Genomic DNA, 27,533 nt, shown 5'->3' with positions numbered 1-27,533 from the left:
CCTCTCTCTGGATTCACTATTAAACTGGGAGTCCCTGTCCCACATTGGGTTCACAGTCTTAATTACCATTTCATTTCACAGATGAAGTAACTCAGGCACAGAAAAGTTAAGTGACTTGCTCAGGGTCACAGAGCAGACAAGTGGCAGAGCTGAGATTAGAACCCAGGCCCTCTGACTCCCAGATCCATGCTCTTTCTACTTGGCCACTCTGCAAGTGATTGACTAATGGTGGATTTCCATCATTGGGCAACACTCCTCACCTTGTTGCATCTCACTTCTCTAACTGTAAAGAAAATCACAATCATAGTTGTATTTGTTAAGCAGTTGTTACGTGCCAAACACTGTACTCAGCACTGTGATGGATGCAATGTAATCAGGCCGGACACAATCCCTATGCCACGTAGGGCTCACTGTCTAAGTTGGAGAGAGAACAGGAACTGAATTCTCAATTTACAGAAACCGGCAGATGAGTGGCAGAGCCAGAATTAGAATCTGACTTCCAGGCCTGGGCTCGTTCCATTATTCCATGCTGCTTCTGGGGATTATATAAGGTAAAAGGATTGGGGAAAAACAAGGGGGGAAAACTGAGTTTGTGAAAAACCATTTTCTTTGGAGATGATCTCCCTCCACAAGGAAAATTGATGAAGCGATTATATTTCTGTCAGGCAAAAGCAGAAAACAATATTTCTTGTTAATGTGGTAGAAGAAAGGAATTAGGGGAATTTGGTGCATAAGTGAGAGGAAGAAACAACAGCAAACGCAATGCACAATGGAAAAGGTCTACAAATAATCATTTCTGGGTGTTAACTGATTTTGCTGAATAATATTCTGACTTGTGAAATATGACCCTTTAAAGTGTCATTAGCTCAAGACCGATTCAACAGGTTGAAATGCATTTCACATGCACAAAATCCTATAGAGCTAGCTTTTGATCCTGAGCAGCCAGAGGTTTAAGCTTGATGAAGGTTTTAAGTTTGGCCGTATGATGAATTTGCAAAAGCCGCCCCCCTTTCCATTAAGAAAGACCTAACAGAGTAACAATGTCAAGTGAGGCAACAGTAAGAAGTGAAACAGGAATAAAGTTGAACACAGATTCATTCAATTTTTGATTAATTATAACAGCTTCATAGACTATTTTCTTTGACACCCATAGACTTTTATAGGCTGGATGGGCAGGGTTACGCTACCTAAGGTTCTGGGTGGTAAAAGGAGAGATGAAAGAGAGGGTGATTCAAAATCCAAAATGTATTCTGTTGTACTTTACTCTCTCAAGTGCTTAGGACACTGTTTTGGAAACAACTTTAAGTAGTCAAGAAAAAACACTGATTGATTGATTTGGATTCCCAGAATCAAAACTTAGGAGAAACATTCTGAAAATCCCTTCTGAGCCCTTAGCCTTAAACCAAATAGTTAAGTCTTCAATTCAATCATTCCATCATATTTATTGCTTACTGTGTGCAAAACGCTTGGAAGAGTACAATAAAACATCAGACACATTCTATGTCCACAGTAAGCTCAGAGCCAAGAGGGGGAGACAGACATTAGTATAAAGGGATAAATAAATATACAGAGATACATACATATGTGCTGTGGGAGATGGAGGATGAATGAAGGAGCAATATGAGCGGCTCAGAAGGAAGTGGGAGAAGAGGAGAGGAGGGCTCAGTCAGGGAAGGCTTCTTGGAGGAGATGTGCCTTCAATAAGGTTTGAAGTGGGAGACAGCAATTATCTGTCTGATATGAGGAGGATGTTCGAGGCCAGGGTAGGATGTAGGCGAGAGGTTGGCAACGAGATAAATGAGAATGAGGTACAGTGAGAATTTTTGCACCAGAGGAATGAAGTGTGAGGGCTGGGTTGTAGTAGTAGAGCAGTGAGGTGAGGTAGGAGGGGGCAAGTTGATTAAGTGATTTAAAGCCAATGGCGAGGTTAATCATTACATTCTTAAAGGGAAGCTTTCCTAGAGAAAAACTTAGTGCGAGAAGAAATCTCCCTTGACAATCATCTTTCAACTGGAGCAATAATTGCAGACATGTCTTTGATTAAAAGCCCTCCGACCTCCCATGCCTAGTGGATAGAGCGTGGACCTGGGAGTCAGAAGGTCGAGGGTTCTAAACCCAGCTTTGCCACTTGTCTGCTGTGTGACCTTGGGCAAGTCACTTCACTTCTTTGGGCCTCATTTACAAAAAGGGGATTGAGACTGGGAGTCCCACGTGAAACAGGGACTGTGTCCAACCCATTTCCTTCTATCTACCCCAGAGCTCAGTACAGCACCTGGCACACAGAAAGCACTTAACAAATACCAAAATTATTATTCAATTGGACAAGGAAGAAAATTGAAGTTCACCATCTAATCTGCTCTCTCATGTAAGGGCAGGACTGATTTAATTATTCTTAAATCAAGTTTGATAGATGTATGCGTAGTCTCATCTTCAGTGTTTCCACAGAAGGTCTTTCCAAAAACTCCTTTGGGGCATCCAAGGACCAGGCTGTTATCGTAGTTTAAAAAGTTTTCCTTGATATTTAACTTAACCTCCCCCAGTGTGGCTTAAACCGTGTTACTCCTTGTTCTACTCTCTTACACTGAGGAGAACAATTAGCTTGTGGTGCTTTATTGCTGGAAATTACAGATTTGCAGAGGGTTATGTTTCCCATTTGTTTTCTTTTCCCACTGAAAATGTCTATTTACTTTCATTTTCCTTGTGTAGGTTGCAAAATGAGGCTTTTTCCCATTTTGCTGCCCTCCTCTGAATTCTATCCTATTTGTCTACTGTGCAAAATGCATGGTTCTCAATGTCAGTCTAAAAAAAGGGTATAATTCTATTACTGAGCCTCAATCCAATATTGTCTCTCGTTTCACTTTTCCTTTATTAGTTCTCTCTGCATGCTCCAGAAATTGCCAATTCCCTTCCTATAACCACCACCAAGTTTTCTCCTTTCAAGCTAACTTTCTAAGTGTTCTTCATTTTTCACTCTCCTGCTTTCATCTTGGCAGCCATGCTGTTCCCCCAGCCTGGAATTCCCTCTCTCCTTTCCCTTAATCCAAAAGACAACATGACACTTCCCACATTTAATTTCTTCCTAAAATCCCACCTCCTCCAACAGGCTTCCCTACATGAGTTCCCAGCACCCAAAGTCATACAACCGACCGGCAATCTCTGCCACTTATGCACTTATACCTCTCCCGAGCATTTTTATAAATAGGCTGTTCAATTACCTATCATCTCTGTTCTATTTGTAAATAGAAGAAAGGCAAGGAATTCTAGTGGAAAGAGCATAGGTCTGGAAGTCAGGAGACCTACATTTTAATCCAGCTCTACTACTTGCCTGTTGTGTGAGCTTGGGCAAGTCACTAAACGTCTCTGTGCTTATTTCCATTGTAAAAATGGGGATAAGATATTGGCATTTTTCTGTTAATGTTTATTTTCCCCAGTAGACTATAAGCTCGTTGTGGGCAGGGGATGTGTCTGCCAACTCTGCTGTACTGCACTCTCCCAAATGCTTAGGACGGTGCTCTGCACATAGTAAGCGTTTGATAAATACCAATTATGAAGATGATGATTGCATCTGTTAAACACTTACTGAGTGTCAAGCACTGTTCAAAATACTAGGGTAGACCCAAGGTTTGGACATAGGGGGAACAGGTATTTAATCCTCATTTTATAGTTGAGGAAACTGAGACTCAGAGAAGGTAAATGACTTTACCTTCTTGCCCAAGTTCACACAGCAAGCAATTGACAGCATGGGATTAGAATCCAGATCTTCTGTTCTCCTTCCTGTTTCCACTGTGAGTCCCATGGGGAAGAGGGACTGTGTCTTAACTGTTTATATTGTATACCTGTGCCAAAAACCTAGTACGTAGTGCATGGCACACAGTTAGTGCTTAACAAATATTACAACTCTTACTATTTTCATGACTGTCTCCATTAGAATGTAAGTGCTTACAGGAAATGTGTCACTTCTACATTTTGTACTTAGTATGGTGCATTGCATCAATGAGTGCTCAATAAATACTATTACTATGCTTCTTACTCCCTCCAGCCTATAATAAATTTCTTAAACAGTTTTTTATTTACTCAGTTTATCAGAAGGAGATTAAAATGAATTCTACTCTTCTAAAGAATCACCAACAACTTCCCGTCTTCCCACTTTGACACCCTTCTCTCCAGCTTTCTAAAACCAAATGCATCCATTGACTAGATTAAGATCTCCTAACTCTAAACTCTTTGTGGGCAGAGAAAGTGTCTACCAATTCTGTTATGTTGTAGTATAGTGCTCTGCATGTAGTAAGTGCTCAATTAAAGTGACTGATTGACCTGGAATGGACGACTCAGGGACCCCACTCAAAAATACCTCCTAGCCTTTATTTCCGATTATCTTTTAAAATTAGCTGGCTATTGCTTTTGAATCTGCTTCAATTAAGTTATCTTTTTTCCTAGCATACCTGGGAGGTCAAAAGTTGAAACCATAACAAAGAAATTCTTCAAGTATCAAGCAGTCTGGCCTCTAAATTTCCATATTCACCATATTCATATTCAAGCAGATTACCCTTATGAGGAAAATTTAATAATACCTTATTTGCCAAGCCCAGAAGAGCTTTCTCCCTCTCCATTTCACAAGAGGGTTCAACTTGAGCAAGGAAGGAGCTGGAGGGAGTCAAGAAGTCTGGATTTTATACTTATGTGTCATAGCTTCAACAAAATGAAGGTCATTTTAAGGTCTACCTTAAAAAAATAAATTCCCTCACCTATGATCCTAAATGATAACAATATAGGTGAAAAGATGGTTCAATATTTTACATAAGCTATTTGGGGAATAGAAAAAACATTGCCATATGTAAGAATCTAACACTCAGGAGACAAATCAGCAGCTATTAACACCTACACCTACATTTTACTTTTGGCTGTAGTTCAAAATTCTGAAAAATGATAGAAAAATATATATATTTTTAAATTCCTTTGATCCAACAGTTTCAACTCAAGGCAAGGTAAGTGGTTAAAGATCTCATAAGGGAAACATTTTTGAAGTGGAAGTGGTCATGGAATCACTTCAAATTCCCCAACGTGGGAGGAGGTGCAGCCCGGAGGACAAGGAACATTTTTTTTTCTATATGACACTGGAATGAGTCAGGATAAGTTCATTCAGGGGCTCAGATGTCATGAGGATTGAGCCTGGGTCTCTGAGATCAGAGACTTTCTTATTTGAACCTCTTAGCAAAGTAATCCAGTGGATCCTCCAGAGTACCTAATAATAATAATAATGTTGGTATTTTTTAAGTGCTTACTATGTGCAGAGCACTGTTCTAAGCACTGGGGTAGATACAGGGTAATCAGGTTGTCACATGTGAGGTTCACAGTTAATCCCCATTTTAAAGATGAGGTAACTGAGGCACCGAGAGGTTAAGTGACTTGCCCACAGTCATACAGCTGACAAGTGGCAGAGCCCGAATTCAAACCCATGACCTCTGGCTCCCAAGCCAGGGCTTTTTCCACTGACCCACGCTGCTTTTCTGAGCAGCGTGAGGCAAGAGGCTTTGAGGATCTGCCAGGACACTAGAAGGTAACCTTTCTGAGCTCATATGCGCACATGTTATGTTGAATATTCTAATTTTCCACTTCTGTGGGGATTTTAAAAGCAGTTGATGTCTCAAGGCTAATCACTCACAAATGGATGTGGGTCATGACCTACATATTACACAAAGAGGAGCTTCACAAAGGATTTTTCAGGTCAGACTGTCAGATCTGATTAACTTGTATCTACCTCAGTGCTTGACACATAGTAAACCCTTAACAAATACTATTTTTTTCATAGCCTAATACAAGAATAACTGGAATCCATTTAGGACTCATTATTGGACAAGTTAGCATTGTCTCATTAATCTGAAATGATGCATGGCTCCTTGCTGGATTAGATGTGAAAATAACATTTTTTTGGTATTTGTTAAGCACTTAAGCACTGGGGTAGATGAAAGATAAATGTGTTGGTCACAGCCCCTGTCCTACATATGGCTCATAGTCTCAAACCCCATTTTATATATGAGGTAACTGAGGCACAAAGAAGTTAAATGACTTGACCAAGGTCACACAGAAGACCTCTGATGCCCAGATCTGATCTCCTACTGGGCCACACCACTTCTCACATGAGAACATCTAATTCCTTTTCCCCAGAACATTTTGATTTTCCCTACAGGAATGTAAACTAATGCAACTGTACTTATTCACTAAACATTAGCTGTAGAAGACAAAAAAGTCATCAAGTCAAAGAACTAGCTTTGCATAAACTCAAGACTGGAAACACCTCTTTACCTTGTGGGTGGTAAACACATAAAACTTATTCCCGCAGGAAGTTGTCCAGGTGAAAACTATTAACAGGTCCAGAAGGGCTTTAGTCTAGCTCACAGATGAGTAATATAATAGATTATGGCTTCGGAAGGGAGCGTAACAGATGAGGGTTTAAGTCAAGGATGGGTAATGAAGAGAGCAACCAATTCATAGCTCATCCTGGTGCATTGATGCCAATGATAAAAACAGAATGCTAGCCTGGGTAAGCTACTGCTCAGGCCCAGTTAAGTGAATTTCTTATCTTTTTTCAGCTATTCCTAAGCAAGAATCACTCTTTCTAATCAATTACTTGGTCTTCAATAAGTTCAGAATAATTAAGACTGTTAAATGGCAAGTTTCTAGGACCGCTGGGGGTTAAGGCAAATGTAATTATTCTTGCTCTCCTTCAGTGAAGTTCTATACACAAAGAGCATTCTTGTCAAATTGCTTAGGTAAGGCAATATAAATTGTTTGGAGAAACAGAACAAAAACAATGAAAGCCCCCATGATTATAGTTTGAAGGGGATTGGATCACAGAGAGATTCGAATGTACTTGAGGGGTGATTAAATTATGGGTGAAGTTCAAAAAAAATGAAAGAAAAGAAATGTCTTTACTCTGAAAAATTAATCGAATTCAGTGAAATCTAAAGCCCAGCAAGAAAACCAGGCTAGCTGGAGAAGGTCTTTCCTTTATTTTGAGACTCTGCATATTCAGCTATTTTTTTTTCTTCTGGAGTGAATTCTGAAGATTTATCTCCTGCTTTTTTGCTGGTTTCCATGCAAGAAACTCTACTTAAAGCTCACCTCCTCCAAGAGGCCTTCCCAGACTGAGCTCCCCTTTTCCCTCTGCTCCCTCTACCCCCCACCCTTCATCTCTCCGCAACTAAACCCTCTTCTCCCCCCTTTCCCTCTGCTTCTCCCCCTCTCCCGTCCCATCCCCTCAGCACTGTACTCGTCCGCTCAACTGTATATATCTTCATTACCCTATTTATTTTGTTAATGAGATGTACATCACCCTGATTCTATTTATTTGCTATTGTTTTAATGAGATGTTCTTCCCCTTGATTCTATTTATTGCCATTGTTCTTGTCTGTCTGTCTCACCCAATTAGACCGTAAGCCCGTCAAAGGGCAGGGACTGTCTCTATCTGTTACCGATTTGTACATTCCAAGCGCTTAGTACAGTGCTCTGCACATAGTAAGCGCTCAATAAATACTATTGAATGAATGAATGAATGAAAGAAAGAAATTTGAATCAGGGCAAAGTGAGATTTGTTCCCATCTCCAAATTCATCAAACTGGCTAGCCTATGCAAGACAACTGTGAGCACATAAATCCTGATTTCTTCTTGCTCCCGTGAGATTTGGAAAAGGCATATTTTGATGTTTTGCACTTTTTTCCACTATGAGTTGTGCCTGAATGGTAGATCACTGAATAGTTTAAATCAACTGGCTCCCTGAAGAAGAAAGAGGCCATTGATAGTCCATAGACTTAATTCCAATTCCACTCACTTTGCTTTAAACTCAGGGAATAGTCTATGTATGGAATATCCTCAATAGGTCCAATAATACTCACCTCTAACTTCAGAACATCATGCTGAAGTTTGCGCTGAAATTCTAAGAAGTTTTTGATTGTCAGCTTCCCTTTGAGATCGGCTCCAAAAAAGTAAGTGGTCAGAGCTGAACACAAGCCAGATTTGAGGGTGTTCCCAGTGGTGGAACGGTCTCTGTGACGCATCCCCATGCTGGTTTGGGAACGAATGATGCTCTGAACCTAGAAGGGGAGACAAAAATCATCCAAAAATTATATAGTCAAATAGCGATGACACCATTACAGAATCAAGATACTAATGATAATGGTATTTCTTAAGTGTTTCTTATTTGCCTCCAGGCACTGTATTAAGGGTTGGGGTGGATACAAGCAAATCAAGTTGGACAAAGTCCCTGTTCCTCGTGCGGCTCACAGTCTCAATCCCCATTTTACAGACGAGGTAGCTGAGGCACAGAGAAGTGAAGTAACTTGCTCAGGGCCATATGGCAGACAGGTGGCAGAGTGAGGATTAGAACCCAGGCCCGTGCTCTATCCACTACGACATGCTGTTTCTCTAATACTGGGCAATAACTGGGAAACCAGACAGGAGGCAGTGGGTCTTGATGCCAACGAAAGCCAAGCTGGATGCCAAGCTTGTGTGGCTCATAGGACAACGGGTCACATCAGCAGAGGAGCTGGAGGAAGACACAGCTGAGGCACATCTCCTCTGATTATTATGATCATAATTTTATTTGTTAAGCACCTACTATGTCCTAAGAACTGCACTAAGCACGGGGATAGATACAAGACAATCAGGTTGGAAACGCTCTCTGTCGCACATAAGGCTCACATAAGAATCTAGTCTTGCTTCCTGTGCGCCTCTGCGGCTATCAGTGATGTGCAAAACTGCTAGGGCTCAGCTCTCCATGCAGTCCACATGCTGAAAATCGACGCAGCAACAACCGCTCCAGCTCAGAGCAAGCAGCATGGGTAGCTTAGGCAGAGAGGGAAAGATGTTCTCACCGCACCTCTCTGACCACGGTGTCCTTATCACAGGAGAAGTAGCGTGGCCTAGTGGATAGAGTACAGGCCTGGGAGTCAGGACGACCAAGGTTCTAATCCTGACACTGCCACTTGTCTGCTGTGTGATCTTGAGCAAGTCACTCAATTTCTTTGTGCCTCAGTACCTCATCTGGAAAATGGGGATTGAGACTGAGAGCCCCAAGTGGGAACCAGACTGTGTCCAATATGATTGGCTTGTATCTATCCCAGTGCTTAGTACAGTGTCTAGCACATAGAAGTTCTTAACAAATACTATTAAAACAAACAAAAAACAAACCGCAAAAAACAACACTTAAAAGACAGAGGGAACAAGAGTGAGAGAGAGAGTATGCCTCCCTGGCTCTCTCATTCATTCATTCAATAGTATTTATTGAGCGCTTACTATGTGCAGAGCACTGTACTAAGCACTTGGAGAATACAATTCGGCAACAGATAGAGACAATCCCTGCCCAATAATGGGCTCACAGTCTAAATGGGGGAGACAGACAGCAAAGCAAAACAGAACAAAACAAAACAAGCAGTCTAGCGCAGACAGCATCAAGATAAATAGAATCATAGAGATATACACATCATTAACAAAATGAATAGGGTAATAAATAATATATACACATACGCACAGTGCTGAGGGGATGGGAAGGGGGAAGAGCAGAGGGCGGGAGAGGGGGGAATGGGGAGGGGAGGAGGAGCAGAGGGAAAGGGGGGCCCACTCTGGGAAGGCCTCCTGGAGGAGGTGAGCTCTCAGTAGGGTTTTGAAGAGGGGAAGAGAATTAGTTTGGAGGAGGTGAGGAGGGAGGGCGTTCCAGGGCCGCGGGAGGACGTGGCCCAGGGGTCAACAGCAGGCTAGGCGAGACCGGGGGACGGTGAGGAGGTGGGCGGCAGAGGAGCGGAGCGTGCCGGGTGGGCAGTGGAAATGGAGAAGGGAGGAGAGGTAGGAGGGGGCAAGGTGATGGGGAGCCTTGAAGCCTAGAGTGAGAAGTTTTTGTTCCGTGCGGAGGTTGATAGGCAACCACTGGAGGTTTTTAAGAAGGGGAGTGACATGCCCAGAGCGTTTCTGCAGGAAGATGAGCCGGGCAGCGGAGTGAAGAATAGACTGGAGTGGGGAGAGAGAGGAGGAAGGGAGATCAGAGAGCAGGCTGACACAGTAATCTAGCCGTGATATTACGAGAGCCTGTAACAGTAAGACAGCCGTTTGGGTGGAGAGGAAAGGGTGAATCTTGGCGATATTATAAAGGTGAGACCGGCAGGTTTTGGTGACGGATTGGATGTGTGGGGTGAACGAGAGAGACGAGTCAAAGATGACACCGAGGTTGCCGGCCTGAGAGACGGGAAGGATGGTCGTACCATCCACGCTGATACGGAAGTCAGGAAGAGGATAGGGCTTGGGAGGGAAGATGAGGAGCTCAGTTTGGGTCACGTTGAGTTTTAGGTGGCGGGCTGACATCCAGGTAGAGACGTCTTGGAGGCAGGAGGAGATACGAGCCTGAAGTGAGGGGGAGAGGACAGGGGCAGAAATGTAGATCTGTGTATCATCTGCATAGAGATGATAGTTGAAGCCGTGAGAGCGAATGAGTTCACCAAGTGAGTGAATGTATATGGAGAACAGAAGAGGGCCAAGAACTGACCCTTGAGGAACCCCAACAGTTAGAGGATGGGAGGGGGAGGAGGAGCCCGCGAAGGAGACCAAGAATGACCTGCCAGAGAGATAAGAGGAGAACCGGGAGAGGACGGAGTCCGTAAAGCCAAGGTGAGATAAGGTGTGGAGGAGAAGGCGATGGTCGACAGTGTCAAAGGCTACTCTGTTCCTGGTTTATCTGTCTCTCTTTCCCCACCATCTTTGTCCCTTCTTTCAACCCCTGCAAGCTCTCTCCCGCTCCTTCCTTCTTTTTCACCTCTCTGTTCTTAGATTACTGTCCTTATCCTGCATAAAAGCCCCATCCGCTAACACTGTATCTGCAAAAAAATTATAGTCCCAGCCACCAAATTTCCATTCATTCTATTCAATAAGGCATTATGTTAATAATTTCCCAAATAATGCATCAGGAATTTTCTAATTTTAAAAAGTGCGCTCAATATATGAATGCATAACTCATAATGTGGTCCTTCCTGGAGATGAGTCTGACATGTCTACCTTAGAGAGATTTATTTGATTTTCTGATATCAACGTTTCCTCCTAACTTTGAAAATATTTTTTAAGGGGAATGGCAGACCCAGGGGACAATAATCATCCCCTAAAAGATGAAATGTATTATCTTGAAAGATTTTCCAAAAATTTAACAAGTCTCCTGTGGCGACTCCGTGGCTTCTGGTGATGAATCGATAATATGTTTGAAATCTCCCTGACCTTAGTAGGCAAGCACACTGGTTTCTCCAAGTACTGTGGTGAGCCACTGGAGTCCAGAGGTACATTTAAAGTCATATATATGGACAGCCGCTTAAATGTGAGATATTTTAAAAAAAGATCTTTACTGTCATCCAGTTCCCAGATGGCAAACAGTTCCTCCAACTCACAAGGTCTTTCTCCTCATTTCCAGATACGAAGCAAAGTAATTCCAAACAATTGTGAAAGATTGTACAATGTCATAATGAGGAACTACACCCAAACTGGGGCTAACCGTGCCTAAATGAACAAAATGAGAAAAACACAACCCACAGATTTCATTTTTTTAGTTTAAATGTAAAACGATGTTACCTAATTTGCTTAAAAAGATTTTTACAAGTGAAATGAACAAAATTTACAATTCAACACCTTTGCTACTGTTAATTTTATTTTTGGTTATATGCCCAATGCTGGGATTCTTCAATTACCACAGGATCCCACCCCCCCGCCCCCATGTTTTAGCGTCTGTTACCCACTTGGACGAATCTTCATAAGACAGGCTTTAAGTTAGTTGAAGCTCTTAACTACCAAAATACCCATACTGATCTGAAGCTGAATCTGGCACCACATTCTGTCGGTCTCACCTTTACAACATCGCTAAGACCTGCTCTTTCGTCTCCATCCAAAGCACTACCACATTAGTACAATCACTCATCCTTTCCTGCCTAGATTACTGCATCAGCTTCCTTTCTGACGTCCCAACCTCCTGCTTCTCCACTCCAGTCCATACTTCACTCTGCTGCCCAGATTATCTTCCTACAGAAACATTCTGGGCATGTCATTCTCCTCCTCAAAAAATCTCCACTGGTTGCCTATTCACCTGTGTATCAAACAAAAATGCCTCATTATTGGTTTCAAAGCTCTCCATAACTTTGCCCCTTCTTACCCCACCTTTCTTCTCTCCTTCTACAATCCAGTCCACACACTTCGCTCCTCTGGTGCTAACCTTCTCACCATACCTCGATCTCAACTACTTCGTCGCTGAACCCTGGCCCACCTCCTACCTCTGGCCTGGAACGCCCTTCCTCCTCAAATCCACCAGACGATTACTCTCCCCTCTTCAAAGATCTACTGAAGGTGCATCTCCTCCAAGAGGCCTTCTCGAGATTAAGCCCCTCTTTCCCTCATCTCCCTTCCATGTCACCCTGACTCGCTCCCTTTGCTCTTCCCCCACCTCCCCACTCCGCAACACTTATGTACATATATATAATTGTATTTATTTACATTGATGCCTGTTTACTTGTATTGATATCTGCCCCCCACTCTAGACTAAAAGTTTTCCCAAAAAAGGGCTGTAACTCACAGCTACTGAATTATTCTTAAACTCTTCAATCCACACTTCAGAAAATGGATCATCTGGGACTTAGGTTGAGATGTCAAGTAAGCCTAAAGGCCCACATTTATTCTGGAATCAGTGTGGCCTAGTGGAAAGAGAATAGGCCTGGGAGTCAGAGCACCTGGGTTCTAATCCCGGCTCCACGACTTGTCTGCTGTGTGACTTTGGGGAAGCCACTACTTTTCTGTGCTTTACCTCATCTGTAAAGTGGGGATTACAACTATGAGCCCTATGTGGGATATGGACTGTGTCTAACCTGACTGTCCCAGTGCTTAGTACAGTGCCTGGCACATAGTGAGCACTTAAACACCATAAAAAAAATCAATCAGCTGGAGAAGTTGGATATTTCAAGATCAGAAATAATGCAGCTCCTTTCTTTTCTGGACATTGGACTGCCCCTGCAGAAACAGTCTGGTACTGTCAGCCTATGAGACAAATATGAATATGTGATTCTAAATAGAACAAGGGAGTATTTTGAGGAAGGCAACCCAATGAGTGCAGGTCAGGGCCCCAAAAGACTTTCCTTTTTTTTGTATAAACGATTTGTTTGGCATGAATTCTTTTTTTTTGATGGACCATTAAAGAAAGTACTTCTACTTTTCCTAAAGTGAAAAATTGAGAAAGAGCTCTAATAGGTTTTTCAGAATTCCTTTATTGTCCACGTGATCACTTTCCTTCAGTGTTCGACACATTTTGGAAACAATTCTGTAGGACACCTGCTTTTTAACTTCCATTATTAAAAGTGAATCATGAGACTCCACTAAGAAAGACACATTAAAATACCCCATTTTCACCCCCTATCCACAAAAATGGTCAGTCCCCTTTTCCATTTATAATTAGAAAAGGGCTTTTTAGTTTAAGACTGTGTTCTTGTAGCCTGGTCATTTTAGTTTTGGTTTTCCTTATTTTCATATTTCCTTCTGAAATCTCTTTTTTTGCTTCTCCCATGTTATGGTCAGCTTCAAGATTTACGTTATTTAGTGTCATGATGAAAAAAAAATCATAAAGTTGTTGATTAATTCACTTTAGGATTTAGAATATGGTCAGTGTGATTTTGGAAAACCAGAATGAATGATTGATGTTTGCTGTTGGTTGGCTTTACATCAAGCTAATTTTGAAGGTGACTCATGATGAATGGATGATATTATTTATAGTGATTCTTTTGTCTTTCTTTTATGCACTTGGAAGGATGCTGCAGTTCCAGTGGTTAAACTATATTGCTTCCTGGAGAATTTCGGGAAGCAGTGTGGCCTAGTGGATACAATACAGGCCTGGGAGTCAGAGGATCTGGGTCCTAATCCTGGCTTCCCAACTTGTCTGCTCTGTCATCTTGGGCAATTCACTTTACTTCTCTGTGCTTCAGTTATCTCATCTGGAACATGGGGATTAAGAGTGTGAGTCCCTTGTGGAACATGGACTGTGTCTAATCTGTTTAGCTTGTATTTATCCCAGAATTTAGTAGAGTTCCTGGTACATAGTAAGCACTTGCACCACCCCCCCCTCCGCCGACACAGAATAAAATTCCTACAGCACAATCATCTTTGTAACTGACTATCTTTTCCATGAATATAAAAGGCATAGAAAAAGAAAATAAAGGGGAAAACAAGTTCTAATTGACACTATCTACTATGAACCATCCCTCCTGCCCCTTCCGTTTCCTTCCCCTCCTTAGAAGTCCATATCATGCACCTCTACCACTCCATCCAGATTCTTGTAGTCATCATCTACTGCCCCCCTTGTCCCACCTCCAACTTCTTTAACTATTCTGACCCCTTTTTTCTCACCTTCCTTCTCTCTTTTTCCATGCCCACTTTGATTCTTGGAGACTTCAACATCCACATAGATGTACCCAGTGACTCCTCTGCCACCCTCCTTCTATCACTTCTCAACTCCGCCAACCTCCTGCTTCACCCCACCTCCCCCACTCACCAACTTGGACACACACTCAATCTCATCATCTCTAACCGCTGCACAATCTCCACCCTCACCATCTCTGAAATCCCTCGCTCTGACCACAACCTTCTCATTTACCTCCTCTCTCACATTCCTCCTCCCTGTAAATCTGTACTATTCCCCCACAGAGAAGCAGCGTGGCTCAGTGGAAAGAGCACGGGCTTTGGAGTCAGAGGTCATGAGTGCAAATCCCGGCTCGGCCACTTGTCAGCTGTGTGACTTTGGGCAAGTCACAACTTCTCAGTGCCTCGGTTACCTCATCTGTAAAATGAGGATTAAGACTGTCAGCCCCATGTGGGACAACCTGATTCCCCTGTGTCTACCCCAGCGCTTAGAACAGTGCTCGGCACATAGTAAGCGCTTAACAAATGCCAACATTATTATTATTATTACCTCCGCTGTCTTGACCCAAATCCATCTCTCTCTGTGCATCACACCCCACCTAGTCTCTCTATCCATTCTACCCACTCTTGAAGACCAATCAGATGCTCTCAACTCCACCCTTCCTACTCAACTCAACTCACTCCCCTAACCTTTTGTCGCTCTCGTGCCACTAACCCACAGCCCTGGATTACTCACCTCCACTGTCTGCCTCCTTCGCTCTTATGCTTGAGCCGCTGAACGCTGCCAGTGGAAGTCTAAACACCAGGCCAACCTTGTCTACTTTAAGTTGTCATTTCTTGCCTTAATTCTGCCCGGCAAAGCTATTTCTCTTCCCTTAGTGACACCCATGTTCATTACCCTCTTCAGTTGTTTCGGACATTTAACTCCCTCCCCTCAGGTCCCCTGTCCCTTCCCCATCCCTCACTCCCAATGACCTAGCCCCCTACTGTCTCCCCCGATTAGACTGTAAGCCCGTCAAAGGGCAGGGACTGTCTCTGTTACCAATTTGAACATTCCAAGCGCTTAGTACAGTGCTCTGCACATAGTAAGCACTCAATAAATATATTGAATGAATGAATGAATTAGGAAAATTAACACCACCAGGTCTGAGCTCCCCCAAATCACCCTCCCCCTTCCTCATTCCCCACCCTTGATGCCCTCTTCTATTTTCTCATCCTTCCCAGCAGTATCTTCAGAGGAGATCTCCTCCCTCCTCTCAAGTGCCACCCCCTTCACATGCACATCAGACCCCATTCCCTCCCACTTCATAAAAACTCTCGTCCCTTCCCTGCTCCCCTCCTTAACTTCCATCTTCAACCACTCATTCTCTAATGGCTTCTTCCCCTCTGCCTTCAAACATGCCCATGTATCCCCCATCCTAAAAAAAACTCTCAACTCCACAGCACCTTCCCGTTACTGCCCTATCTCCCTCCTACCCTTCCTTTCCAAGCTCTTGGAGCAAGTTGTCTACACTCGCTGCCTCAAATATCTCTCTTCCAACTTTCTCCTGGACCCCCTCCAATCTGGCTTCCGTCCTCTTCTACCTTCTTTCTACTGAAATGTTCTGGGCATGTCACTCCCCTCCTCAAAAATCTTCATGGTTGCCTATCAACCTCCATATCAAGCAGAAACACCTCACTATTGGCTTGAAATCTCTCCATCCCCTTGCCCCCTCCCACCTCACCTCCCTTCTCTCCTTCTACATTCCAGCCCGCACACTCCACTCCAACCTTCTCACTGTCTCGTCCTCGCCTGTACCGCTGTAGACCCCTCATCCACGTCCTACCTCTGGCCTGGAATGTCCTCCGTCCTCAAATCTGCCAATCACATTTCTCCCTTCAAAGCTTACTGAAGGCTCACCTCCTCCAAGAGGTAATAATAATAATAATAATGTTGGTATTTGTTAAGCGCTTACTATGTGCCGAGCACTGTTCTAAGCGCTGGGGTAGACAGGGGAATCAGGTTGTCCCACGTGGGGCTCACAGTCTTAATCCCCATTTTACAGATGAGGGAACTGAGGCACAGAGAAGTTAAGTGACTTGCCCACAGTCACACAGCCGACAAATGGCAGAGCTGGGATTCGAACTCATGAGCCCTGACTCCAAAGCCCGTGCTCTTTCCACTGAGCCACGCTGCTTCTCCATACTAAGCCCCCCTTTCCTCTTCTCCTCCTTCCCTCCCCATCAACAAATCTAGAATTATATTTATTTGTATTAATGCCTATTTACTTGTTTTGATGTGTACATAGCTATAATTCTATTTATTTATATTGATGCTATTGAGGCCCGTTTACTTGTTTTGATGTGTCTCCCCCTTCGAGACTGTAAGCCCATTGTGGGTAGGGATTGTCTCTTTTTATTGCTGAACTGTACTTTCCAAGCACTTAGTACAGTGCCCTGCACTCACTAAGCACCCAATAAATACGACTGACTGAATGAAAGAATGAATGAATGTTTCCGTCTCAACAACCTCTGTGAGTTCACGATGGCCATCCTTAAAGAATTTCCCCCATTTCATAATTGGACAAACAGACAGAATTAGTATTACTTTGCAAATCTTAGCAGTTCAGTGGCAAAGCCGAATATAAAATCTAGGTGTCCTGATTCTAAATCCAGTTCCAGTTTCTAGAATATTCTACTTCATTAACTAAGGTGAAGTAATATGTTAGGTTCTAAAAAGGCAACAAATTGAATAAATGAATTTTGTGTATTAAATCATTAATGTGTATGAATAAGATATGCTTTATAATGCAATGCACTCAGTATTCGTGTTTGATTATGTTTTGGACTCTACTTTCACTTGTTACTTTGGAAATATATTAGAAAAAAAATCTACTAAATTACAAAAGACAGAATCATGGGAAACCAATTTGGACTGCTGGGTATAAATACTTAATTTTAGATTGTTTCCTCTGAATTTTGCCCTTTAACTTTCCAATCTCTTGACATTCCGACAAACTAATTACCTTCCCTTCCTGGGAAAGCATTACCTTTTTTTTAATCAGTGTTACAACTCTGGAGCTTTCCTATCATTTAGCAAGTAGATATTTCTTCTTGCAGTTCCAAAGCCTCACCTTTTCTTTAATCAGTGTTTCAACTCTGGGGGTTTCCTATCATTTAGCAAGGAGATATTTTTTCTTGCAGCTCCAAGCGGTTAAGGCTATTTTCCACATTAAGCAGCGGCCCACAGACATGTGGAGGAAAGTTTTGGCCATTCAGCAGCAAATGCCTGTCTATCCTTCCCATATGGAGGCTGTTGAAAAATTTTTCCCCTTCCAGGGGGCTCCCCAGGTCAACGTTAAATTGGGATAATAATAATGTTGGTATTCGTTAAGCGCTTACTATGTGCAGAGCACTGTTCTAAGTGCTGGGGTAGATACAGGGTAATCAGGTTGTCCCACTTGAGGCTCACAGTTAATTCCCATTTTACAGATGAGGTGACTGAGGCACAGAGAAGTTAAGTGACTTGCCCATAGTCACACAGCTGACAAGTGGCAGAGCTAGGATTTGAACCTATGACCTCTGACTCCCAAGCCCAGGCCCTTTCCGCTGAGCCACGGTGTGTCAAGCACTGTTCTAAACACTGGGATAGATACAAGGTTATCAGGTTGTCCCTCTTGAGTCTCACAGTCTTATCCCTATTTTACAAATGAGGTAACTGAGGCACAGGGACCACCCCAAGTGGCTTGTATGCAGCCCAGCGCTTAGAACAGCACATAATAAGCGCTTAACAAATTCCATAATTATGATGATTATTTAATAATCGTTGAGGTCTAATCTAATGGAGAGAGGCGTTGTATTGGGCAGTGCAGTAGCTGGAAGCACTAAGACCCAAGAAGCCCGCTATTTACCTTGTATTTACCATATTGCTTGGCATAAAGTGCTTAATACAAAAATGATGATAAAAATACTTTTCTGCAGACAAAAGGCGCAAGTAATTAGGATCCAGAAAAGCAAACTGTGCTCAAAATAATGATGGTTATGGTAGTGGTCTGATGGAAGCAGCCAGAGAAATGCAGCTTCCTGAATCCAGATATGCCTCCAGGGAGATGGAAATTTTTCTTTTCATGGGCATATCTCGGCCCACACCCTTTCCGAGCAATGAGAGTGCCTTGGAAAGATGTTAAGTGGAAACACGGAATTTAGAGTACAAGTCAGTGGGACAATTGCCTAACCTGGTTTTAAAATCTTTGGATCGCCAGAGTGACTCTTTTCAGGCTGTTATAAAGTTATTAAATTCAGTAAATAGTTTCTTCCCCGGCTCTAATCTGAGAATCTATTTTTAGATTTATGTCACTTGGTCTCCAGAACAAGCAAACTTCTTTATAAAACATTTCCCATCAAGGAAAACATTCACAGATCGTTTTAAAGTCTTTTGCGCTTTTAGCAGCTCCAAATTATATAGGTATTATTTTTACTCACCAGTTATTTCCCTTTTCAATTCATTCCTGATACCATGCTGTATATCTTCACCGAGAATCAATCTGGTCACCACATGTTTTTATTAGACAACAATGTTGTTTATTGACAAAATCTAAACATAAGTTTGTCTCTCATGTTCTGGACTTGATTTCTGCTTGCTCTCCCAGTACTGTCTCTCTCTAGAACATTCCCTTCCTAGTTATACTATTATAACTGTACACCTTGGAAAACTTCAATTTGGTTACATAAGTGATTCCTCTTTTTACCTGATGAATGAACGAACTATATATTGTAATAATACTAATAATACTACTAATAATAATATCTGTGATATTTGTTAAGTGCTTACTATGTGCTATGTTCTGAGTGCTGGGGTAGATACAAGATAATAGGGTTGGACACAGTCCCTGTCCCACATAGAGCTCACAGTCTTAATCCCCATTTTAGAGATGAGGGAACTGAGGCACAGAGAAGTGAAATGACTTGCCTAGGGTCACACAGCAGAGAAGTGGTGGATCTGGGATTAGAACCCAGGTTCTTCTGACACCCAGGCCTGTGTTTTATAATAATAATATGTGCCAAGCACTGTTCTAAGCACTGGGTTTTATCCACTCGCCCACGCTGCTCACATAACCAAACATTTTGGGTGCACAATAGATGTAAAATACATGATAAATAAGACTTTCTAGGAAACTTACCTGTTCAAACTCCTCCATATCCACTTCTCCATCTCCATTCAGGTCAAACATCTTGAAGGCAATTTCAAAATTTCTCTGAGGAGCTGTATGTAAAAAAAAATCATTAGAAGACAATGACCAACAGTTACATTTACTCGCATTTAAAAGCGGAAGAGCAGAAATGGCTTAGAAATTTGGTTTGGGTATTAAATTGCACCCTATAGGATCAGCACTATCACTTTTCTATAATCCCCTTTTAAAACAAGAATAGGCCTTGTAATTACCTTATATTTAACACACCCTTGGGATCAGGCACTTCAGAAGAGGCCTCCTTTGTTGTGATGCTTTCCTTTTAGTACTCTTTTTTGACAGAATCATTGGATTTTAACACCGATATTACAAACTCTGCTCTCTCACTTCAAGTAACATTGCGAAGTTTACCATGGCTTAAACAGTTCCCTTCAAAATATTTTGATTCGAATATAGGGAGAAGAGTTCATTTTGATCCAAGCATCGATGATGAGAGGTTTATTTAGCATAGTTGATGGCAGACTTCTTCTGTTGGACAGCCTTTTTGCTAGAGTGTGAAAGGTAACACATTGAAAATGGAGTACTGTATTACTATACGTACATCCCTAAAAGAGGCCCTGCTGTTGAGCGCTGCTCTGGGATGATGACGTTGGTATTTGTTAAGCGCTTACTATGTACCAAGCACTGTTCTGGGCACTGGGGTAGATACAAGGTAATCAGGCTCACAGTCTTCAATCCCCATTTGACAGACGAGGTCATTGAGGCATGGAAAAGTGAAGTGACTTGCCCAAGCGGTGAAGCCGGGGTGAGAACCCTTGACCTCTGACTTCCCAGCCTGGGCTCTTTCCCCTGAGCCACGTTGCTTCTCTGGGAGTTGGGAGGCCTGACTTCTGCTAGTTATGTTACTCAGTAGTGAAGATTTCTGATGAAAGCAACACCTACAACATTCTGTGAAATGAAGTAGCCCAGCAGGAATACCAAAGAATAGTGTCTGGGTGTACACACAACACTCACACTCATTCATTTGTATTCATTTAGCGCTTACTGTGGGCAGAGCACTGTGTTAAGCACTTGGGAGAGTACGATACAACAATAAAGACACATTTCCTGCCCACAACAAGCTTACAGTCTAGAGGGTAAGCTTACAGAATTAATAAGTGCTTAACACATCCCGCCGTTATGAGTGGGGAGGACCTTACTCATATATGTATACATATATGTATGTATATATATATATATATATGTGCAAATATATATATGTGCAAATATATATACACACACACACACACACATATAAACACACACATATATATAAACACATATATGGTCACTGAGTGCTTACAGTGTGCAGAGCACTATATCTGGGTGGCAAAATGTGCGGCAGCTACCAAAAGCAAGTGCCTGCTGGGTCATGGTGCTATGACCAAGCTCTGGCATTATGCTGTGGCCAGTTCAGTCTTAAATGAATTTTGAATGTTAAAAAAAAAAATTTTCTCAGGATCTTTGCCATATGCTACACTCCTGCTTGCCTATTCACTTGTGTCACTCTATGTCCCCGTGGGAACACGACAGACTGTGATGGATGCTGCCTAAACCACCAGCACCAAAACCTCCATGCAGGTTCTCGGTCCTGTAATTTCGGGAATGAGGTTCATCTATCCTCTTTGGGAGACTCCTTTGCACACACTAAAAATCCAATTCAAATCTTTCATTATTGGTACATATAATACAACTTTATCGTCATGGAGAAGCAGCATGGCTTAGTGGAATGAGCACAGGCTTGGGAGTCAGAGGGTGCTAATCCCTGCTCTGCCACTTATCAGCTCTGTGACTTTGGGCAAGTCACTTAAAACTTCTCTGTACCTCAGTTACCCCATCTGTAAAATGGGGATTAAGACTGAGAGCCCCACATGGGACAATCGGATTACCTTGTATTCTCCCCAGTGCTTAGAAAAGGGCTTGGCACATAGTAAGCACTTAACAAATACCATCATTATTATCATGTAACTACATTCACTGTGCTTTTTAATCACTGATTTTCAATATGCTTCTTTTATGGAGGTCAATTTTTCACATGTTGGGAACACATCTCTGAACTTCACAATACCACCTATGAAAACTACACTTAACTCTTTCACTTACCACTCTCTATTCACAGAACTCACTGAAGTGCTAACTAAGGTATAGCAGTACTGCCAATTTAAGTGGCAGATTAAGCTCTTGCCATGTTTTTTTTTCTGTGCATTAGTGACAGTATCTCTGAAGTTACTAACCCTCTTGGCTGTAAGATCATTGTGGACAGGGAATTTGCCCACTAACTTTGATGTATGGTAATACCTGTGGGATTTGTTAAGTGTTTACCATGTGCCAAGCACTGTCCTAAATGCTGGGGTAGATACAAGGTAATCAGGTTGTCCCACCCAGGGCTCACAGTCTTAATCTCCCTCTTATAGATGAGGGAACTGAAGCACAGAGAAGTCAAGTGACTTGCCCAAAGTCACAGAGCTGATAAGTGGCAGAGCAGGGATTAGAACCCACAACCTCTGACTCCCAAACCTGTGCTCATTCCACTAGGTCACGTGTATTGAGCGGTTACGCCTTCTGTTTCCAACCTATGGTCTTGACCTGTGTCACAGCTATCCATCAATCGACGGTATTTATTGAACACTTATTTGCAGGGCACTGTACTGAGCACTTGGGAGAGCACAATACAAATAACAAAAAGATAGAACAGCAAGCTGTTCCTCGTTACACAGTCCGTGCTTACAAGTTCAGCTCGTTTCTTTATTGTTTCCGATATTTAGCCTCCATTCATTTGAACCAGTTCTTTCTCTAAATAGTTGCAGATTTGTGGCACCAATCTGAATTCAACTCATCTACTGTCCAGAGAGACTTCTTTCCTCATTTTCATTCGGTCCGTGTTCTGACTGCTTCGTACATCAAGTGTTTGCGATCTGTTCGGCTGAACTGTCACACTCATTAAAGCGACATGGACTGACAGCTCTGAGGGTTGAGCTACTGTGCTCCAGTCCCACAGCCTGGAAAGTCAGGGCAGCTGCAACACGCGGGCTCGTGCTGCTTTGCCTATCGGCCACAGACGTGCTTGTCGAAGCGATGGGGTATTTCTTCTCACTCAATTGTCATCTGCGAACCTAGCAGCAAAATGCTCCATTTAAAACAAAACCAGGCTGTTTCTATTAGTAAAAAGATACTCATTCATTCATTCATAAATGACTGGGCCACGTCCTCCCGCAGTCCTGGAATGCCCTCCCTCCTCATCTCCGCCAACCTAATTCTCTTCCCCTCTTCAAAACCCTACTTAAAGCTCACCTCCTCCAAGAGGCCTTCCCAGACTGAGCTCCCCCTTTTCCCTCTGCTCCCTCTACCCCCCCTTCACCTCTCTGCAGCTAAACCCTCTTCTCCCCGATTTCCCTCTGCTCCTCCCCCCTCTTCTGTCCCATCCCCTCAGCACTGGACTCGTCCACTCAACTGTATATATCTTCATTACTCTATTTATTTTGTTAATGAGATGTACATCACCCTGATTCTATTTATTTGTTATTGTTTTAATGAGATGTTCTTCCCCTGGATTCTATATTTTGCCATTGTTCTTGTCTGTCTGTCTCCCCCGATTAGACTGTAAGCCGGTCAAAGGGCAGGGACTGTCTCTATCTGTTACCGATTTGTACATTCCAAGCGCTTAGTACAGTGCTCTGCACATAGTAAGTGCTCAATAAATACTATTGAATGAATGAATGAATTGAGCACTTACTGGGTGCAGAGCACTGTACTAAGTGCTTGAAAAGGACAATTCGGCAACAGACAATCCCTGCCCAGCAACGGGCTCACAATCTAGAAGGGGGGAGACAGACAACAAAACAAAACAGGTACAACAAGTAAACAGACATCAATAGCATCAATATAAATAGAATTATAGATTCATTCACTCAATAGTATTTATTGAACGCTTACAATGTGCAGAGCACTGTACTAAGCACTTGGAATGTATAATTTGGCAACAGTTAGAGACAATCCCTGCCCAATAATGGGATCACAGTCTAAACGATATATACACATCATTAATAAAATAAATAGAATAATAAGATGTACATATATACACAAGTGCTGTGGGACAGGGATGGGGGTAGAGCAGAGGGAGGGGGTCGGGGAGATGGGGAGGGGAGGAGGAGTAGAGGAAAAGGGGGGCTCAGTCTGGGGAAGGCCTCCTGGAGAAGGTGAGCTTTCAGTAACTTTCAGTAAAAAGATATTCCACCTGGGAAAAAAAATGGAAATAGTAGTACTGCCATTTCCTTCTCCCACAAACATGTAGGCTTTAGAGACAGAATTCTATTGTTCTCAGATTCATTTTTCAAGGTATCCATGGAGATTCTGGGAAACCCTAAATAAGTAATCAGTGCTTAACACACAATCCATCTTCAAGAGAGGCAATATCTCTTCCTAGAGAGCAGAGATGGCATTCTCTTGAATATATTTAGTATCCTAGCATCCAAAAGGCCTTCCCTGATTAAACCCCCTTTTCTCTGGCTCCCTCTCCCTTCTGCATCATCTATGCACTAGGATCTTTGACCTTGGGCTTTTGATATTCACCCCACCCTCAAGTCCAGAGCACTCATGAACATATCTTTAAACTATGTCATAAATTATTTATTTGAATTAATGTCTGTCTCCCCTTCTACTCTGCAAGCTTGTCGTGGGCAGGGACTGTATCTGTTGCTCTGTTGTATTGTACTCTCCTATGCGCTTAGTACACTGTTCTGCACATAGTAAGTGCTAAATAAATCACACTGATTGATCGACCAGGCAAATGCTAGACCTTGGGAGTTTCCAAAGGAGGGGCTTCTGGGGATGAATGACACTTCATGGAACATCACCAGGGCAGTGGGTTGGGTGATGCTAGGTATGTCACTGCTAGCTCTCATCCCCTTGGGAAAAGTGCAGGAAGGACATCTTATTCCTCCGATCCGGTCATGTGTTTAACCAATTCTGAACACATGGTAGGATATGAAGCCTTCCTCCTTCAACTTCTCTCCATGGAAAAGAGCTACACTCCACTAGTACTTAATCGCCATCAAAGCCACCCTTTGGCTCCCATCAACACTGTCGTACACGGAACAGATGCTAAGGGGTACTATAGGACTCCAGTAATTAGTAACTAGATCACATCATTTAGTGGATAGAGCACGGGCCTGGGACTCTGAAGGACCTGAGTCTAATTTTGGCTCTGCCACTTGTCTGCTGTATGACCTTGGGCAAGTCACTTCACTTCTCTGTGCCTCAGTTACCTCATCTGAAAAATGGGGATTAAGACTGTGAGCTCCATGTGGGACATGGGATTTATATCTATCCCAGTGCTTAGTAAAATGCCTGGCACACAGTAAGCACTTAAATACCATAAAAAAACCCCAAAGCAGTCTTGTCAATCAATAAATTCTTTAGGGCTGTGTTTTCAAAATATCAATCACCAGTAAATCAAGCAAAAAGTACGACTGCCCAGGACAGGGCAACTTTTCAAAATTAATGGGGAGGTCAAAAAGAAAGTAGGCGAAACATGGAAGATTCCATTACATCAAGGACATTTTCAGATGTTTCTTTGCTGGCCCCATAAATTCAGTTTGACTTACCTACTGGGGCTTCTAAGAACATTCAGTCCTGTTCTGATATTTTCTAAAAGGTAAAAATAATTGCCCCCTTTATTTGGGTAGCATAATAAGCACTGGAGACTGTTTAGAGGGTCTCTGGCTACTTGGGCTTGCTCTCACGTCTCAGTTGACATCCAATAGGTCTGGATTAAAAGTTAAGAGACCTGAACCACGTCCCCACCCAAGCCGCTGACTCACTGGGAGCCTTAGAATGAGCCAATCAATCCATCAATAATATTTATTGAGCACTTACTGGTGTGCAGAACACTGAACTAAGTGCTTGGGAAAGTACGATTCAACAGATACGATCCCTACTTGGGATTATAACCTGGGTTATAATCTTGGTTCTGCCACTTATCTGCTGAGAGACCTTGGGCAAGTGACCTAACTTGTCTGTGTCTCAGTTACCTCATCTGAAAAATGGAGATTTAAGACTGTGGGACATGGACTATGTCTTACCTGATTAATTTGCACCTACCCCAATCCTTAATACAATGCCTGGTACATAATAAGATTTTAACAAACAGCACTTTAAAAAAAAAAAAAGCCTCAATCTGTAGGGGCAGATTGACATTAAAATAAATTACAGGAGGGAAAACAGAAGACTATGAGGATATGACCATAAACTCTGTATGGCTGGGTTGAGTATCAAATCATAATAATAATAATTATGGTATTTGTTAAGTACTTACAAAGTGCCAGGCACTTTACTAAGCGCTGGGATAGGTACAAGTTGGACAAAGTCCCTGTCCCATGTGGGGCTCACAGACTCAATCCCCATTTTACAGATGAGGTAACTGAGGCACAAAGAAGTGAAGTGACTTGCCTAAGGTCACCCAGCAGACAAGTGGCAGAATTATGCCACAAAGTAGTTAAGGAGTGCACAGCCACATGCCTAAGCAATGCAGAGGGGAGGACAGGTAGCAGAAATGAAGGCGTTGCGAAGGTCTCTTGGAGAAAATGTGATTTTAGGAGGGTTTTGAAGGCGGGGAAAGTAGTGGACTGTCAGAAATGAAAGGAAGGTTTCATTTCACTTTATGTACTTCTAGTTCCTCTCTTACGTAAAAATAAAGGACCTAACAAACAGAAGTTATTTTCAGCTCTTGCACTTTTCTATAATGGGGGGGACTTTTCTCGGGATGCCATCCCCCCAAGTGGAACGGAAGAAAATTAAGAAGAGGGGAGGAACGTGGAGACAAACTCTCTTCCTGGGAATACCTGTTTACCACCAGTTCTTTTGATCTCTGTGGTGTCCCATGAATTGAGAGGGGAAAACCAAAGGTCACTTGGGGAAGGGCTTTTCTCATCTTTGGATGGAGGGGTCCTTTTTAACCATGATGCACAAACTCCAGATGCCCCATTCTAAAACTGGTTTCTATTTCAAGAAAAATGTTACATAAACTCAATGTATCATTAGCTTGGGCTATTTATAATGTTGAACTGCTAAAGGAGTCAAGTCATGTCAGCTCGCTGGAAATACATAACCCTCTAAGGATGCATTAGGGGCTCAGAGACAAAAAATTTTGAGAGACACCTGAGGGATTGCACACGTAAGTCGTGGCCCAAGAGAGCCCATGGTAAGATAACTTCATTGTTTCCTGTTTCTGTTCTCAGTGGTAATTGGAGTTACCAAGAAATTAACTCAGGGGTTACTGTAGTTTTGCATATAATATCAAAAATCAAACAACTACCAACTCTACTGTATTGCACTTTCCCAAGCTCATAATACAGTTCTCTGCACATAGAAAGTGCTCAATAATTACCAGACTGATAGAGCAACTCTGAAAAAAAAATTGTATTTATTGAGTGCTGACTGTATGTAGAACACTGTGACATTATCGTTAATGGCACTTATTAAAAACTTACTACATGGAGAGCACCGTACTAAGCACTTGGGAGAGTACAATAGGTCTGTGGACGGGATTTGGTAGATCTGATTTGGCCATAAACCTTTGGATTACAAAGATTTAGGAGAATGCTGTTTCCCCAAGGAGGGAATAAAAAACATCGGTTCATCAAAAAAAATGGTAAATTTCACATCTCGATTCCCACAGAAAGTGTGAGTGAGATTTCTTTGAAGAGAGACTGGATGCACATTGGCCAAACTATGTTTCCCGATCAGACAGTGCATCCAGGCAGAAAGATTCCATGAACATAAGGTATGTCAACCTTAGATAGTTAGGGCTACAGTAAAAAGATTACCTGCTTCTAATGGAGTGGGCCAACTCCTTGTTATAGGAAAAGGCTTTGTTTTTCACTTCAGAAGTCAGTACTTAGTCACCCATCA

At 42.5% G+C, this 27,533-nt stretch overlaps 1 protein-coding gene across 6 annotated transcripts in view; it reads right to left on the bottom strand.

Annotated features, from left to right (window-relative positions):
- The window catches only part of MICU1 (mitochondrial calcium uptake 1), a 229,136-nt gene that overhangs the window by 62,089 nt on the left and 139,514 nt on the right, over positions 1-27,533 (bottom strand). For all 6 annotated transcript variants that reach the window (XM_029060404.2, XM_029060405.2, XM_029060406.2 and 3 more), the window contains 2 exons: positions 19,578-19,660; positions 7,893-8,090 (listed from right to left, as the gene is read on the bottom strand). In XM_029060404.2, coding sequence (XP_028916237.1) covers positions 7,893-8,090; positions 19,578-19,660 — 281 coding nt within the window. The remainder of the gene's footprint in view (positions 1-7,892; positions 8,091-19,577; positions 19,661-27,533) is intronic.

The sequence above is a fragment of the Ornithorhynchus anatinus genome, chromosome 3 (genome assembly GCF_004115215.2).
Source record: "Ornithorhynchus anatinus isolate Pmale09 chromosome 3, mOrnAna1.pri.v4, whole genome shotgun sequence".
NCBI classification, from domain to species: domain Eukaryota; kingdom Metazoa; phylum Chordata; class Mammalia; order Monotremata; family Ornithorhynchidae; genus Ornithorhynchus; species Ornithorhynchus anatinus.
This window is presented reverse-complemented; position numbering and strand designations above follow the sequence as displayed.